The sequence below is a fragment of the Triticum aestivum genome, chromosome 7A, assembly GCF_018294505.1.
Source record: "Triticum aestivum cultivar Chinese Spring chromosome 7A, IWGSC CS RefSeq v2.1, whole genome shotgun sequence".
In the NCBI taxonomy this organism is placed as follows: Eukaryota; Viridiplantae; Streptophyta; class Magnoliopsida; order Poales; family Poaceae; genus Triticum; species Triticum aestivum.
The window spans coordinates 78,098,765-78,116,860 of record NC_057812.1 but is presented as its reverse complement, the minus strand read 5'-3'; the positions used below and the strand labels follow the sequence as shown (position 1 = coordinate 78,116,860).

The 18,096-nt window shown below is 41.8% G+C and overlaps 1 protein-coding gene across 1 annotated transcript; it reads right to left on the bottom strand.

Annotated features, from left to right (window-relative positions):
* Positions 1 to 1,917: 1,917 nt before the first annotated feature.
* Positions 1,918 to 3,047, bottom strand: LOC123147417 (uncharacterized). Its single transcript, XM_044566662.1, has 2 exons — positions 2,445 to 3,047; positions 1,918 to 2,226 (listed from the first exon to the last, which is right to left on the bottom strand). Exons 1-2 carry the CDS (start codon positions 2,835 to 2,837, stop codon positions 1,963 to 1,965), a joined length of 657 nt encoding a protein of 218 aa, XP_044422597.1. The 5' UTR covers positions 2,838 to 3,047; the 3' UTR covers positions 1,918 to 1,962.
* Positions 3,048 to 18,096: the final 15,049 nt, after the last annotated feature.

Sequence of the window (18,096 nt, the reverse complement as noted above, 5' to 3'; positions counted from 1 at the left end):
CCTTTGCAAACTCATCCCAGTACTTTCTCTCGATTTTTCTCCACTACGACCCGTCAGCGGGTGCTCTCAACTTCCCATCTTTCTTTCGGTTCTCACTGTGCCATCGCATCAACTTGGCATGCTCTTGGTTTTTGAACAGACGTTTCAACCGTGGTATTATAGGAGCATACCACATCACCTTCGCAGGAACCCTCTTCCTGGGGGGCTCACCGTCAACATCACCAGGGTCATCTCGTCTGATCTTATACCGCAATGCACCGCATACCGGGCATGCGTTCAGATCCTTGTATGCACCGCTGTAGAGGATGCAGTCATTAGGGCATGCATGTATCTTCTCCACCTCCAATCCTAGAGGGCATACGACCTTCTTTGCTGCATATGTACTGTGGGCAATTCGTTATCCTTTGGAAGCTTCTTCTTCAATATTTTCAGTAGCTTCTCAAATCCTTTGTCAGCCACAGCATTCTCTGCCTTCCACTGCAGCAATTCCAGTATGGTACCGAGCTTTGTGTTGCCATCTTCGCAATTGGGGTATAACCCTTTTTTGTGATCCTCTAACATGCGATCGAACTTCAGCTTTTCCTTTTGACTAATGCATTGCGTCCTTGCATCGAAAATGACCCGACGGAGATCATCATCATCGGGCACATCGTCTGGTTCCTCTTGATCTTCAGCAGCTTCACCCGTTGCAGCATCATTGGGCACATCGTATGGTTCCTCTTGATCTTCACCAGCTCCCCCCGTTGCAGCATCACCGTATTCAGGGGGCACATAGTTGTCCTCGTAGTCTTCTTCTTCGCCGTCTTCCATCATAGGTTTCAGTTTCTGCTTTCAGTTGAGTAAGCATAGGTGCATTAGCATCGCCTTTTTCAGAATTATAGGTGCTAATGAAAATGGACTGAAACTTATAGGCAGAGTGTCCCAGCGCATTAGGGTCGCCATGTTCAGAATTCGATCGTTGTCGAATCAGAAACTTATTTTCTCCTCATGGACTGAAACTTTCAGCAGAATAACAAAACTCAAGTCAACTCACTGTAAGAACTAAGAACCACCACATCTGTGTCAACACAACACCTAAGAGAAATGCAGCTAGCAACGTTGAACTAGTGGCCATTGTCAAACGCAATACATACTAATGTCACCGCACCGTTGTTCAAACAGTTTCGGGATTTTTAAACCGTGATGCCAACGCAAATAGGTTTCCTACTGTCAGGGAGAACAAATCAAGTTTAGCTAGCAGGAAAACAAGAACTGCTAGGTTCTCCTGAAGACCTGAACCCATATCTCAACAGCAGGCGGCTGACACTTCTAAAGAGGTGAACAGTACGCCTAGGAGCCCTGGCTCTGGTATCTCTCTACTCTGCATCGACATCGGGGTACCGCAGCGTCGCATGGACTGAAATTAGCAGAAAAATAGTTAATCAATCAGGCATCATGTGTGACAGGTACTGCAACAAGTTTAAATAAGAATATCAAAAGGAAAGCTGCTGTACAAAACCTCAAAACAATGTAATGTGCCGTGGGTGAATTTTTCCACACGTTATTTGAAACAATTTACAGTAGGCTAAAAGATAGTAGAAATCAATATCTTCTCTGTGAAGCTGAACTCGCCAGACTGAATCATCTGAATCAAAGCCCATAGTTCCTTTCTATATCAGTGTTCAGTGTGGATTCTTGACATACCAAAATTGAAAACTGGCATATGTCCATAAATCCAACAGGTTCAGTGTGGATTTGATTCAGTAACTTTTACTGATGTCTATAATCCTACAGCATGCAGTTCAGGATATTTCCAAGTCCTAACTCCTAACTGAAACAGACCGCACCAGTTTCAGTAAACTGTTTTGAGACTTGCAACAGGTTCGAACGCTTTTCAAAGCACAAGGCAGATTAACACTGAAACCTAAAACATCTGGACAACTTCAAGACTAGGAAGAAGAGTAGGAAGTTGAGGGCCTCGATCTAACCAGGCGTCCCCACGATGACGACGGAGATGACGAGGGTCTCGTGGTTTCTCGGCAGGTCGACGAGGAGTGGGGTAACCCGGCCAGCATCTGTGCGGAAGCACATGACGAGGTCGGAGACGTCGATGGCCAGCCGCCTGGCCAGCTCGTCCCTCAGGTGGAACACGGACCTCCCCCAAAACAAGAATGAGCCGCGGTCGACGACGTTCGGCCACACGTACTGGATCACCCGCCACCTCCACATGGCGGCGGCGAAGGGAAGCTGCAGTATGGTTGAATCGCAAAGAACCATCTCTTGTCAGGAGATCGAATGCGAATTTGTGATGCGGAGGCGCAAGAAGCCAAAGAAATTAACACGATTTGGCTCCGAGACGAATGAAATTAGCACGATTTGCAATCTTTGCGGTCTTCCTAACAACATCCAAGAACCCAATTCGTGCAAATTCGGGAGAAATCAAGAAGCGGGCATGGCGGACTCACCCCAGTCGGAGGTGGAAGGGGAGGCATGCCCTCCCTGGCGGGGATGTCCTCCACGACCCAGTGCATCATCGTGGTGACATTTCCGGTGTCGTCGACGCTGATGCTGTTGGTCCAGCGGAGGTACGGGTACGTCGTGTTGGCGCGGAGGCTGCCGCCGTGGAAGTGGTGGAGGCAGACTTCGTCCCCGGATTCTGACAGGGCGGCATACCAAAACATTGCCTCGAACTCCGGATGGTCGTGGTTGCGCTGCACGACGCGGCGCCCGCGGCCGCCGCGCGGCGCCGGCGCGTCCGTGGCGGCGAGGTAGCGCCCGTAGGCGGCGCTGTAGAGGAGCAGAAAGTCATCCTCCCACACCGCGTCGTGGTGCCAATGCACCGCCCACGCCGCGTTCATCAACGCCCGGCGGTGGTCGAGTGAGACGCCAAGCCCATCGTTGTCGGCGTGCAGGTACGTGCCGAGCTGGCTGCTGCGCAGCCGCACGTGGTGGCCGTCATGGAACTACTCCATCGGTCGCTTGGGCTCTGCGCGGTGGAGATGGAGAGAAGAGGAGGTTCTTGGTTTCTTGGCGCTCCGGCGACGGGGAGAAGATGGGAAGCAAAAAGCTGTTCGGTTGGTTGAGTCGGTTACCTTCGGGCGCCAAGGCGGGGTATTTCAAGGTGCCTGAGAAGCCATCACCTTTCGGCACCAGCCGGGTTTGCGGGCTTATGGGCCTAGAAAATCTGTCCATCGGTCCGTAGAAGCTACCAGCAGCACGCCTAATCATCAACTTGCTGTCGGCGCTAAAAAAAAAAATCGACATGCTGTTTCGAAGGGAAAAAATATCGTGTTTTTCTTTCTCGGGAAAACATCCTTTTTTCAGGGGATCTTATATTTTTTCCGGAAACGATCAGAACTATTATAAAAATTCATTAAAAGTATAAAGTATATCAAACACAATAAAATTACATCGAGATTCGAACACCACCGAACGACCACTACTGACGTCAGAACGAACCGTTTATGCACCGCTGTCACAGCTCCCCTGCTAGAGCCGGCTTGATCTTGTCGTCATTAAACCCTTGCATAGATCTCAAGCACCTGACACCAAATCTTGTCACATGACGAGAAACCACAGGTTACTAAGCTCCCATGAAACGAAGGCTCCTAGTGTGCTGGGACTCTGGGTATTGCTCGGGACCCCATTGGTAAGCCGTTGGCCCGTTGGTGTGTCTGGCTACTATGTGTGCTCTCAGCATTAGACGGGCGTTGCCCAAGTCTCTAGGTCTTTCTCTTCGGCCAGCCTTCCTCTTTGCCCATTATTTCATGTCACCGTTGTCTCCCATCAAATACTGAAATCCCTTCGCATGCGCATAGCCCCACTTGGCGGTGATGAAGGTCTATAGCAATGTGACTCCTCCACGACATGGACTCCCAAAGCAATCCTAAGCTTTGGGCTAGCTCTTCGAGGTGACAGCCCTCAGGCAACACATGAGGAGGCGCTATAAGAGGTACCCAACACGCCTAATCACCCAAACCTTATTTGACGCTTTATTGTATTAAAAATGTTTGCACGTCGCACATGATAATGACCCAAGCGACCAGACATGGCTCGATCCAGTTTGAGCATATTACACACTAACCAGTTTAGGGAACCTTATAGATGGTTCATACATCGGTTTTCTTTTTCTGTTTTTTCTTGTTTTTTTCCTTTTTGTCTTTTTTTGAAAATTCACATTTTTAGAAAAAAATCAATATTCTATTGAGAAAGTTAACAATTTCAAAAAATGTTCCTACTTTCAAAAATAAAAAATTTGAACAAATATATGCGTTTAAAAAAGTGTTCAAAAATTAAAAAATATCATCCTTAAAAAACACATATATAAATTATCTGCAAATTTCAATGAATGTTAGGAACTTTTAAAAATAATTCACTTCTAAATAAATTTCAAAAATTTGACGAAATGTTCATGTAAAAAAGAGTTTTCTAAAAACAGAGTGAGCATTTTTCGAAAGCTTGAATTTTAAAAAATGAACATTTTTTGGTAAACATGAACTGTTTCTAGATTAGCAATTATTTTTTATATATGAAAATATTTTGAAAACATGAATACTTTTAAAAATACCAAAAAAAAATCAAATTTTGAACATTTTTCAAAAACGCAAACATTTTTAAAATTTATTTTTTTGGAAAAAATAAATAAATTTTGTGAACAATTTTTGAAAGACACAAACATCTTTTCAAAGCCCATTTTGCTAGACGAAATCCTGTTTCACTATGGTAGCCGGTCGCTAAAGTTATCTGCTACGCTAAAACACCTGCCGTTTCAGTGGAGGACGTATATGGTAGAGATTAATGTGCTACCAATGCACCCAAAGCCAAACACTCATTCAAAAACTTCAAAAAAAATTCTTAAAATAATTGACTACAGGAACATAATATATATCTATCATGTCACAGAATTTTAGCTACAAATTAACTCACACCTTGAGAAATAAAAAAGACAAATCGTGACTTGGATGTTGTTCATTTAAACTGGCCGTGAATTGGGTCTATTTGCACTAACACATCACAACAGAATTTGTTAATTTTGTTTCTCTTTCTGTGAGTTAAATTTATGACTGAAATTTTGCAACATGTTAGAAGTATGCTATTACTTTACACAAATATTTCTAAAAAGTTTAGAACTCATAGTACAAGCTTTTGATGTTTGGTGCACTAGTAGCACGGAAACTATGGGTGCACAGGATACACTCTCCGTTGCAGCGATCCGGTTTTGCTACAGGAAAACAGCTCGGTACAGAATATCGGCCCAGCCGGACGCACCCCTATGTGATTGCATGGCATCTTGACGCATAGAGCGTTATATGGGGACCGCCTGCCTAATCATCGATGCTGCTCTGTCTCAAAGGTAGGAGAGCTGGAGCCCATCTCCAGTCCCTCGCCTCCCAGCTGATGCGTGACGCAAGAGGTCACTTAGAGCTTTGACGACCCATCAAGGGCGGATTTGAGTGACAAGGCTAGCTTTGCCCAGCGCAACGGACGGGGGCCAAGCGCGACGAGCTAGCGGCCCCTTTTCAGGACCTCAGCGCAGGTTTGCACCAGCTACCAACGGGAAGTTCCCCAACATAAAATTTGACAAGTGACTAGATAGCTTGAGAATGGAATTTGCTCCTCCGACGATAGAGAGTTATTCTTAGGGCCCTCTCCCTGTAATGGCATCTATCATCGTCTGGTCAGACACAGGTGACTTCGTCACAAGGATGCCGGAACACAATAACGAGAAAGAAGAACAAAACCGGTAACGAGGATAACGGTATAGTGAGCATAGTGAGGACTCTGGAGAATACCGATGCATCCCAGGTTTTGTGAAGTATCGCGAAGCAAAGGGAACATCACATGATAACCAAAGGTGCACTAAATATCATTCGTGTACTAATAGGGATCGATATGGACGTCCACGGTTCCGTTGTCTGTCATTGAACGAATGTTTCATTTATGTCTATGAGTTACCGAACCTACGGGGTCACAAGCTTAAGGCAATCACGATCTGCTAAGTGTTAGTAGAATAGGAGTCATGAGAATATATTTGTGGAATCGTTTCAATAGTATTCAAAATAGTTCCGAGAGGATCCGGAAGTGTTTCGGGGTCACTGAAAGGGTTTCGAAGAGTATATGTATATATATATATATATATATATATATATATATATATATATATATATATATATATATATATATATATATATATATATATATGTGTGTGTGTGTGTGTGTGTGTGTGTGTGTGTGTGTGTGTGTGTGTGTGTGTGTGTGAAAAATGTTTCCGGGAATGTCAAATTATATATAAAATGTTCTGAAAGTATTTAAAATAATTTTATATTGAATTAAATATCAATGGACCTTAAAAGCTGGAGAAACACCCACCCACTAGCCACCTGTGTGCGAAGCATGCCAGTAGAATCAGTCTCGCGTAAGCGTACGCGTAATGTCGGTCTCGGCCGCTTCATCCAACAATGCCACTGAATCAGGAATCAACTAGTGACGACAAGCAATATGTATATACCTACGCCCACAACTCCTTTGTGTTCTACTCGTGCATACAACATCTACGCATAGACCTGACTCGGATGCCACTGTTGGGGAACGCAGTAATTTTAAAAAAATTCTTACGCACACGCAAGATCACGGTGATGCATAGCAACGAGAGGGGAGAGTATCATCTACGTACCCTTGTAGACCGTAAGCGGAAGCTTATGACAACGCCGTTGATGTAGTCGTACGTCTTCACGACCGACCGATCTAGCACCGAAGGTACGACACCTCCGCGATCTGCACACATTCGGCTCGATGACGTCCCGCGAACTCACGATCCAGTAGAGCTTCGAGGAAGAGTTTCGTCAGCATGATGTCGTGATGACGGTGATGATGTTGCTACCGGAATAGGGCTTCGCCTAAGCATGGCTACGATATAATCGAGGTGGATTATTGTAACGCCCAGGACACATCCGCCGGTGGTCGTTACTCCTGGCGGGATTTAGACTGGCCCCGCAGATCAATACTAGTCTTTTCTGCGCACTTTGTCCTCACTCGTGCGCACCCGGGAGTAACTCCCTGGTCGGTCACCCATCCTGAAATTACTCCAAGCTGAGCACGCTTAACTTTAGAGTTATTTCCGAATGGGCTCCCGTAAAAGAAGAAATTCCTTATTGATATGAGTAGTCTATCATCCCTAATAAGCCATGCTATCACAATTATGGTGGAGGGGGGGCACCGCACATGGCTAAAAGATCAATAATCAATTTGTATGTCCATGGGGTCTCCCCCTCCCCCGTATATAAAGGAGTGGAGGAGGGGGAGGGCCGACCCTCTCTATGGCGCGCCCTAGGGGAGTCCTACTCCCTCCGGCAGTAGGATTCCCCCCTTCCAAGTAGGAGTAGGAGAGGAAGGAAGGAGGAGAGAGGAAGGAAGGAAAGGGGGGCCGGCCCTGCTACTTCTTGAGCACTGCGTTGGTTTTTCCTTGAAGAGGAAAGGGTGATGCAGTAAAGCAGCGTAAGTATTTCCCTCAGTTTTTGAGAACCAAGGTATCAATCCAGTAGGAGACCACGCACGAGTCACCTCGTACCTACACAAACAAATAAGAACCTCGCAACCAACACGATAAAGGGGTTGTCAATCCCTTCACGGCCATTTGCAAGAGTGAGATCTGATAGAGATGATAATAATAAGATAAATATTTTTAGTATTTTTATGATATAGATTGAAAGTAAAGATTGCAAAATAAAGTATATGGAAACTTATATGTTGGAGAATAGACCCCGGGGCCATAGGTTTCACTAGTGGCTTCTCTCAAGATAGCATAAGTATTACTGTGAGTGAACAAATTACTGTCGAGCAATTGATAGAAAAGAGAATAATTATGAGAATATCTAGGTATGATCATGTATATAGGCATCACGTCTGAGACAAGTAGACTGAAACGATTATGCATCTACTAATATTACTCCGCACATCGACCGCTATCCAGCATGCATCTAGAGTATTAAGTTCATAAGAACAGAGTAACGCCTTAAGCAAGATGACATGATGTAGAGGGATAAACTCATGCAATATGATGTAAAACCCATCTTTTTATCGCCGATGGCAACAATACAATAAGTGTCGGTTCCCTTTCTGTCACTGGGATCGAGCATCGCAAGATTGAACCCAAAGCTAGGCACTTCTCCCATTGCAAGAAAGATCAATCTAGTAGGCCAAACCAAACTGATAATTCGAAGAGACTTGCAAAGATAAACCAATCATACATAAAAGAATTCAGAGGAGATTCAAATATTGTTCATAGATAAACTTGATCATAAACCCACAATTCATCGGATCTCGACAAACACACCGCAAAAGAAGATTACATCGAATAGATCTCCAAGAGAATCGAGGAGAACTTTGTATTCAGATCCAAAGAGAGAGAAGAAGCCATCTAGCTACTAGCTATGGACCCGAAGGTCTGAAGTAAACTACTCACACATCATCGGAGGGGCCATGGAGTTGATGTAGAGGCCCTTGATGTCTACTACACAACCTTCTTCTTGTAGACGTTGTTGGGCCTCCAAGTGCAGAGGTTTGTAGGACAGTAGCAAATTTCCCTCAAGTGGATGACCTAAGGTTTATCAATCCGTAGGATGAAGATGGTCACTCTCAAGCAACCCTGCAACCAAATAACAAAGATTCTCTTGTGTCCCGAACACACCTAATACAATGGTAAATTGTATAGGTGCACTAGTTTGGCGAAGAGATGGTGATGCAAGTGGTATATGGATTGTTGATAAAGGTTTTTGTAATCTGAAAATATAAAAACAGCAAGGTAACTAATGATAAAAGTGAGCACAAACGGTATTGCAATGCGTTGAAACAAGGCCTAGGGTTCATACTTTCACTTGTGCAAGTTCCCTCAACAATAATAACATAATTGGATCGTATAACTATCCCTCAACATGCAACAAAGAGTCACTCCAAAGTCACTAATAGCGGAGAACAAACGAAGAGATTATGGTAGGGTACGAAACCACCTCAAAGTTATTCTTTCCAATCATTCCGATGGGCTATTCCTATAAGTGTCACAAACAGCCCTAGAGTTCGTACTAGAATAACACCTTAAGACACAAATCAACCAAAACCCTAATGTCACCTAGATACTCCAATGTCACCTGAAGTATCCATGGGTATGATTATACAATATGCATCACACAATCTCAGATTCATCTATTCAAACCAACACAAAGTACTTCAAAGAGTGCCCCAAAGTTCCTACCGGAGAGTCAAGACGAAAACGTGTGCCAACCCCTATGCATAGGTTCATGGGCGGAACCCGCAAGTTGATCACCAAAACATACATCAAGTGGATCAATAAAATACCCCATTCTCACCACGGGTATCCCACGCAAGACATACATCAAGTGTTCTCAAATCCTTAAAGACTCAATCCGATAAGATAACTTCAAAGGGAAAACTCAATCCATTACAAGAGAGTAGAGGGGGAGAAACATCATAAGATCCAACTATAATAGCAAAGCTCGCGATACATCAAGATCATACCACCTCAAGAACACGAGAGAGAGAGAGAGAGATCAAACACATAGCTACTGGTACATACCCTCAGCCCAGAGGGAGAACTACTCCCTCCTCGTCATGGAGAGCACCGGGATGATGAAGATGCCCACCAGAGAAGGATTCCCCCTCCGGCAGGGTGCCGGAACAGGTCTAGATTGGCTTTCGGTGGCTACGGAGGCTTCTAGCGGCGGAACTCCCGATCTATTGTGCTCCCCGAAGTTTTAAGGGTATATGGGTATATATGGGAGGAAGAAGTACGTCGGTGGACCTCCGGGCTGTCCACGAGGCAGGGGGCGTGCCCAGGGGGGTGGGCGCGCCCCCCACCCTCGTGGGCAGCCCGGGACTCTCCTGGTCCAACTCCGATACTCCGTGGCCTTCTTCTGTTCCAAAAATAAGTTCCGTGAAGATTCAGGTCAGTTGGACTCCGTTTGATTTCCATTTTCTGCGATACTCTAAAACAAGGAAAAAACAGAAACTGGCACCAGGCTCTGGATTAATAAGTTAGTCCCAAAAATAATATAAAAGTGTATAATAAATCCCATAAACATCCAAAACAGATAATATAATAGCATGGAACAATCAAAAATTATAGATACGTTGGAGACGTATCAGCATCCCCAAGTTTAATTCCTACTCGTCCTCGAGTAGGTAAATGATAAAAACAGAATTTTTGATGTGGAATGCTACCTAACATATTTCTCCAAGTAATTCTCTTTATTGTGGCAAGAATATTCAGATCCATAAGATTCAAGACAAAAGTTTAATATTGACATAAAAATAATAATACTTCAAGCATACTAACAAAGCAATTATGTCTTCTCAAAATAACATGGCCAAAGAAAGTTATCCCTACAAAATCATATAGTCTGGCTATGCTCCATCTTCACCACACAAAATATTTAAATCATGCACAACCCCGATGACAAGCCAAGCAATTGTTTCATACATTTGGTGTGCTCAAACTTTTTCAATCTTCACGCAATACATGAGCGTGATCCATGGACATAGCACTATAGGTGGAATAGAATGGTGGTTGTGGAGAAGACAAAAAGGGAGAAGATAGTCTCACACCAACTAGGCGTATCAACGGGCTATGGAGATGCCCATCAATAGATATCAATGTGAGTGAGTAGGGATTTCCATGCAACGGATGCACTAGAGCTATAAATGTATGAAAGCTCAACAAAAGAAACTAGTGGGTGTGTATCCAACTCGCTTGCTCACGAAGACCTAGGGAATTTTGAGGAAGCCCATCATTGGAATATACAAGCCAAGTTCTATAATGTTAAATTCCCACTAGTATATGAACGTGACAACATAGGAGACTCTCTATCATGAAGACCATCGTGCTACTTTGAAGCACAAGTGTGGTAAAAGGATAGTAGCATTGCCCCTTCTCTCTTTTTCTCTCATTTTATTATTTTTTATTATTTTTTATTTTTTGGGCCTTCTCCCTTTATTATGGCATCTTTTTTGGGCCTTTTCTCTTTTTTTATGGCCTCTTTTTTGGGTCTTCTTTGGCCTTTTTTTCGTCCGGAGTCTCATCCCGACTTGTGGGGGAATCATAGTCTCCGTCATCCTTTCCTCACTGGGACAATGCTCTAATAATGATGATCATCACACTTTTATTTTCTTACAACTCAAGAATTACGACTCGATACTTAGGAAAAGATATGACTCTATATGAATGCCTCCGGCGGTGTACCGGGATGTGCAATGACTCATGAGTGACATGTATGAAAGAATTATGAATGGTGGCTTTGCCACAAATACGATGTCAACTACATGATCATGCAAAGCAATATGACAATGATGAAGTGTGTCATAATAACGGAACGGTGGAAAGTTGCATGGCAATATATCTCGGAATGGCTATGGAAATGCCATAATAGGTAGGTATGGTGGCTATTTTGAGGAAGGTATATGGTGGGTTTAAGGTACCGGCGAAAGTTGCGCGGTACTGGAGAGGCTAGCAATAGTGGAAGGGTGAGAGTGCGTATAATCCATGGACTCAACATTAGTCATAAAGAACTCACATACTTATTGCAAAAATCTATTAGTTATTGAAACAAAGTACTACGTGCATGCTCCTAGGGTGATAGATTGGTAGGAAAAGACCGTCGCTCGTTCCTGACCGCCACTCATAAGGAAGACAATCAATAAATAAATCATGCTCCGACTTCATCACATAACGGTTCACCATACGTGCATGCTACGGGAATCACAAACTTTAACACAAGTATCTCTCAAATTCACAACTACTCAACTAGCATGACTCTAATATTACCATCTTCATATCTCAAAACAATTATCAAGTATCAAACTTCTCATAGTATTCAATGCACTTTATATGAAAGTTTTTATTATATCCCTCTTGGATGCCCATCATACTAGGACTAATTTCATAACCAAAGCAAATTACCATGCTGTTCTAAAAGACTCTCAAAATAATATAAGTTAAGCACAATATTTCATCTATTTCTTCAAAATAATACCACCATCGTGCTCTAAAAGGATATAAGTGAAGCACTAGAGCAACGACAAACTACTCCGAAAGATATAAGTGAAGATCAATGAGTAGTCGAATAATCATGCAACTATGTGAAGACTCTCTAACATTTAATAATTTCATATCTTGGTATTTTATTCAAACAGAAAGCAAAAATAAAATGACGCTCCAAGCAAAACACATATCATGTGGTGAATAAAAATATAGCTCCAAGTAAAGTTACCGATGAACGAAGACGAAAGAGGGGATGCCTTCCGGGGCATCCCCAAGCTTAGGCTCTTGGTTTTCCTTGAATATTACCTTGGGGTGCCTTGGTAATACCCAAGATTAGGCTCTTGCCACTCCTTATTCCATAGCCCATCCAATCTTTACCCAAAACTTGAAAACTTCACAACACAAAACTTAACAAAAAACTCGTAAGCTCCGTTAGCGAAAGAAAACAAAACACAACTTCAAGGTACTGTAATGAACTCATTCTTTATTTATATTGGTGTTAAACCTACTGTATTCCAACTTCTCTATGGTTTATAAACTCTTTTACTAGCCATAGATTCATCAAAATAAGTGAACAACACATGAAAAACAGATTCTGTCAAAAACAGAACAGTCTGTAGTAATCTGTAACTAACACAAACTTCTGAAACCTCAAAAATTCTAAAAGAAATTTATGTATGTGAGTAATTTGTCTATTAATCATCTGCAAAAAAAATTAACTAAATATCACTCACCAATAAAAAATGGCAGCAATTCTCGTGAGCGCTAAAGTTTCTGTTTTTTACAGCATGATCAACAAGACTTTCCCCAAGTCTTCCCAACGGTTCTACTTGGCACAAACACTAACTAAAACATAAAAACTCAATAATAACAGAGGCTAGATAAATTATTTATTGCTAAACAGGAGCAAAAAGCAAGGAACAAAAATAAAGTTGGGTTGCCTCCCAACAAGCGCTATCGTTTGACGCCCCTAACTAGGCATGATGATTTCAATGAAGCTCATATAAAAGATAAGAATTGAAACATAAAGAGAGCATCATGAAGAATATGAATAGCACACTTAAGTCTAACCCACTTCCTATGCATAGGGATTTTGTGAGCAAACAACTTATGGGAACAATAATCAACTAACATAGGAAGCCAAAACAAGCATAACTTCAAAACTTTAAGCACATAGAGAGGAAACTTGATATTATTGCATATATTGCTCCCTCATAATAATTTTCTGTAGCATCACGAATGAATTCAACAATATAACCAGAACCTAAAGCATTCTTTTCATGATCTACAAGCATAAAATTTTTATTACTCTCCACATAAGCAAAATTCTTCTCATTCGGAATAGTGGGAGTATCATAAGAGACTCGAATACTATAAATTGTTTCCACACTAAAAGAGTAATGTTCAGAAAAGGGGTAATCATAATCATGAAAAGTTTTATAAATATAATCACTACTTTTTATAGCATAAGTATCATCACAATAATCATCATAGGTAGGAGGCATGCTATCATCATTATAAATTTGCATATCAAAACTTGGGAGACTAAAAATATCATCTTCATTAAACGTAGCATCCCCAAGCTTGGGACAAACATTAATTGCAGAAAATATATTCTCAAAAACATCATCTTCATCAAACATAGCATCCCCAAGCTTGGGCCTTTTCATATCATAAGCATAATCACTCTCATCATTAATAGTATGGATATCACCAATAGTATAGCAATTATCATATTCTTCCAAGCAAGTGCCAAAAAGATTTTCAAGATCATAAGAAGTATCATTATCTTCCACAATTATATTTTCATGAGGCACAATAGTAATAGGAGCAGCATTATTTGGGGGAGATATCTTTTTACCTCTCTTCCTTTTTCTTTTCTTCTTCTTCACCACATCATGTGTGGGTTCAATCCTCTTTTTGGAGCTCCTTATTAATGAGATTGGTTGAATAGGAGGCTGCTCCTCGTTACCTGATTCATCATGAGAAATAATAGGATGGTATTGGGAAGTCTCTTACCTTTCATTAGTATTCTTTTCATCTTCTATTTGTTTTCTTTTCTTTATGTAGTTGGCAATATAAGGATTTTCAATACAATTCACCGCACAATACATATAAATTTCCTCTAGATCAAAGCCAAGAAGTTTATCACGGGCAAATACTGGAAGATAGTTAGTTATACGTTTCATTTCTTCGTAACCCATAAACAAACTAAGTTCATTATGATGTGCAAGAGAAATCAAGTCATCACAATTTTTGGAAATGATTAGATCATGAAACAATTTGCATCGGATGGTTAAATGACCACGTTCATTGCAAAGCTCACAAGTATGGCCAAGAAAATTTAAATTTTCAGCAAAAACATCTAGCCTTTCTTGCAACAATTTAGTTTCTAAGTACTTATTCCTCTTGCAAAATCTATCTTCCCTAATTGGTGTGTACTTGCAAAGCCAATGCACTCCACAAAAATTAACATGTTTATAGGAGACATTTTCATCATAACTAGTGCAATCATCATTAGTACTATGGATATTCAAGGAGTTCATACTAACAACATTGGAATCATGCTCATCATTCAAAGATTTAGTGCCAAACATTTTAATGCATTCTTCTTCTAACACTTTTGCACAATTTTCCTTTCCATCATACTCACGAAAGATATTAAAAAGATGAAGCGTATGAGGCAAACGTAATTCCATGTTTTTGTAATTTTCTTTTATAAACTAAACTAGTGATAAAATAAGAGACTAAAAGACTCAATTGCAAGACCTAAAGATATACCTGCAAGCACTCACCTCCCCGGCACCGGCGCCAGAAAAGAGCTTGATGTCTACTACACAACCTTCTTCTTATAGACGTTGTTGGGCCTCCAAGTGCAGAGGTTTGTAGGACAGTAGAAAATTTCCCTCAAGTGGATGACCTAAGGTTTATCAATCCGTAGGAGGCATAGGATGAAGATGGTCTCTCTCAAGCAACCCTGCAACCAAATAACAAAGAGTCTCTTGTGTCCCCAACACACCCAATACAATGGTAAATTGTATAGGTGCACTAGTTCGGCGAAGAGATGGTGATACAAGTGGTATATGGATGGTAGATAAAGGTTTTTGTAATATGAAAATATAAAAACAGCAAGGTAACTAATGATAAAAGTGAGCACAAACGGTATTGCAATGTGTTGAAACAAGGCCTAGGGTTCATACTTTCACTAGTGCAAGTTCCCTCAACAATCATAACATAATTGGATCATATAACTATCCCTCAACATGCAACAAAGAGTCACTCCAAAGTCACTAATAGCGGAGAACAAACGAAGAGATTATGGTAGGGTACGAAACCACCTCAAAGTTATTCTTTCCAATCAATCCGATGGGCTATTCCTATAAGTGTCACAAACAGCCCTAGAGTTCGTACTAGAATAACACCTTAAGACACAAATCAACTAAAACCCTAATGTCACCTAGATACTCCAATGTCACCTCAAGTATCCGTGGGTATGATTATATGATATGCATCACACAATCTTAGATTCATCTATTCAAACCAACGCAAAGTACTTCAAAGAGTGCCCCAAAGTTCCTACCGGAGAGTCAAGATGAAAATGTGTGCCAACCCCTATGCATAGGTTCATGGGCGGAACCCGCAAGTTGATCACCAAAACATACATCAAGTGGATCAATAGAATACCCCATTCTCACCACGGGTATCCCACGCAAGACATACATCAAGTGTTCTCAAATCCTTAAAGACTCAATCTGATAAGATAACTTCAAAGGGAAAACTCAATCCATTACAAGAGAGTAGAGGGGGAGAAACATCATAAGATCCAACTATAATAGCAAAGCTCGCGATACATCAAGATCATACCACCTCAAGAACACGAGAGAGAGAGAGAGAGATCAAACACATAGCTACTGGTACATACCCTTAGCCCAGAGGGAGAACTACTCCCTCCTCGTCATAGAGGGCACCGGGATGATGAAGATGGCCACCGAAGAAGGATTCCCCCTCCGGCAGGGTGCCGGAACGGGTCTAGATTGGCTTTCGGTGGCTACGGAGGCTTCTGGCGGCGGACCTCCCGATCTATTGTGCTCCCCGAAGTTTTTAGGGTATATGGGTATATATAGGAGGAAGAAGTACGTCGGTGGACCTCTGGGCTGTCCACGAGGCAGGGGGCACGCCCCCCACCATCGTGGGCAGCCCGGGACTCTCCAGGTCCAACTCCAATACTCCGTGGGCTTCTTCTGGTCCAAAAATAAGTTCCGTGAAGTTTCAGGTCAATTGGACCCCGTTTGATTTTCCTTTTCCGCGATACTCTAAAACAAGGAAAAAACAGAAACTGGCACTAGGCTCTGGATTAATAGGTTAGTCCCAAAAATAATATAAAAGTGTATAATAAAGCCCATAAACATCCAAAACAGATAATATAATAGCATGGAACAATCAAAAATTATAGATACGTTGGAGACGTATCAGCCCTCCGTGATCAATGCCCCCTCCGGCGGAGCTCCGAAAAAGGCCCCAAGATGGGATCTCTTGGGTACAGAAGGTTGCAGTGGTGGAAATAGGGTTTTGTGGTGCTCCTGGATGTTTGGGGGTATATGGATATATATAGGAGGAAGAAGTATGTCGGTGGAGCAACGTGGGGCCCACGACGGTGGAGGGCGCGCCCAGGAGGTGGGCGCGCCCCCTGCCTCGTGACCGCCTCGTTGATTGCTTGACGTCCACTCCAAATCTCGTGTATCATGTTTGTTCCAAAAATAACTCTCCCGGAGGTTCCATTCCATTTGGACTCCATTTGATATTCCTTTTCAGCGAAACTCTAAAATAGGCAAAAAAAACAACAATTTGGGTTGGGCCTCCGGTTAATAGGTTAGTCCCAAAAATAGTATAAAAGTGTAAAATAAGCTCATTAACATCCAAAATTGATAATATAATAGCATGGAGTAATAAAAAATTATAGATACGCTGGAGACGTATCAAGCATCCCCAAGCTTAATTCCTGCTCGTCCTCTAGTAGGTAAATGATAAAACTGAATTTTTGATGTGGAATGCTTCCTAACATATTTGTCAATGTACCTTTTCTTTATTGTGGAATGAATGTTCAGATCCGCAAGATTCAAGATAAAAGTTTAATATTGAAATAGAAATAATAATACTTCAAGTATACTAACTAAGAAATCATGTCTTCTCAAAATAACATGGCCAAAGAAAGTTATCCCTACAAAATCAAATAGTCTGGCTATGCTCTATCTTCATCACACAAAGTATTAAATCATGCACAACCCCGATGACAAGCCAAGCAATTGTTTCATACTTTTGATGTTCTCAAACTTTTTCAATCTTCATGCAGTATATGAGCGTGAGCCATGGATATAGCACTATGGTGGAATAGAATGGTGGTTGTGGAGAAGACAAAAAGGAGAAGATAGTCTCACATCAACTAGGCGTATCAATGGGCTATGGAGATGCCCATCAATAGATATCAATGTGAGTGAGTAGGGATTGCCATGCAACGGATGTACTAGAGCTATAAGTATATGAAAGCTCAACAAAAGAAATTAAGTGGGTGTGCATCCAACTTGCTTGCTCACGAAGACCTAGGGAAATTTGAGGAAGCCCATCATTGGAATATGCAAGCCAAGTTCTATAATGTAAAATTCCCACTAGTTTATGAAAGTGACAACATAGGAGACTCTCTATCATGAAGATCATGGTGATACTTTGAAGCACAAGTGTGGTAAAAGGATAGTAACATTGTCCCTTCTCTCTTTTTCTCTCATTTTTTTATTTGGGCCTTCTTTCCCTTTTTTTTTCTTTTGGCCTCTTTTCTCTTTTTTTTTAATTTTTCGTTCGGAGTCTCATCCCGACTTGTGGGGGAATCATAGTCTCCATCATCCTTTCCTCACTGGGACAATGCTCTAATAATGATGATCATCACACTTCTTTTTTACTCACAACTCAAGAATTACAACTCAATACTTAGAACAAAATATGACTCCATGTGAATGCCTCCGGTGGTTTACCGGGATATGCAATGAATCAAGAGTGACATTTATGTTTGCCACAAA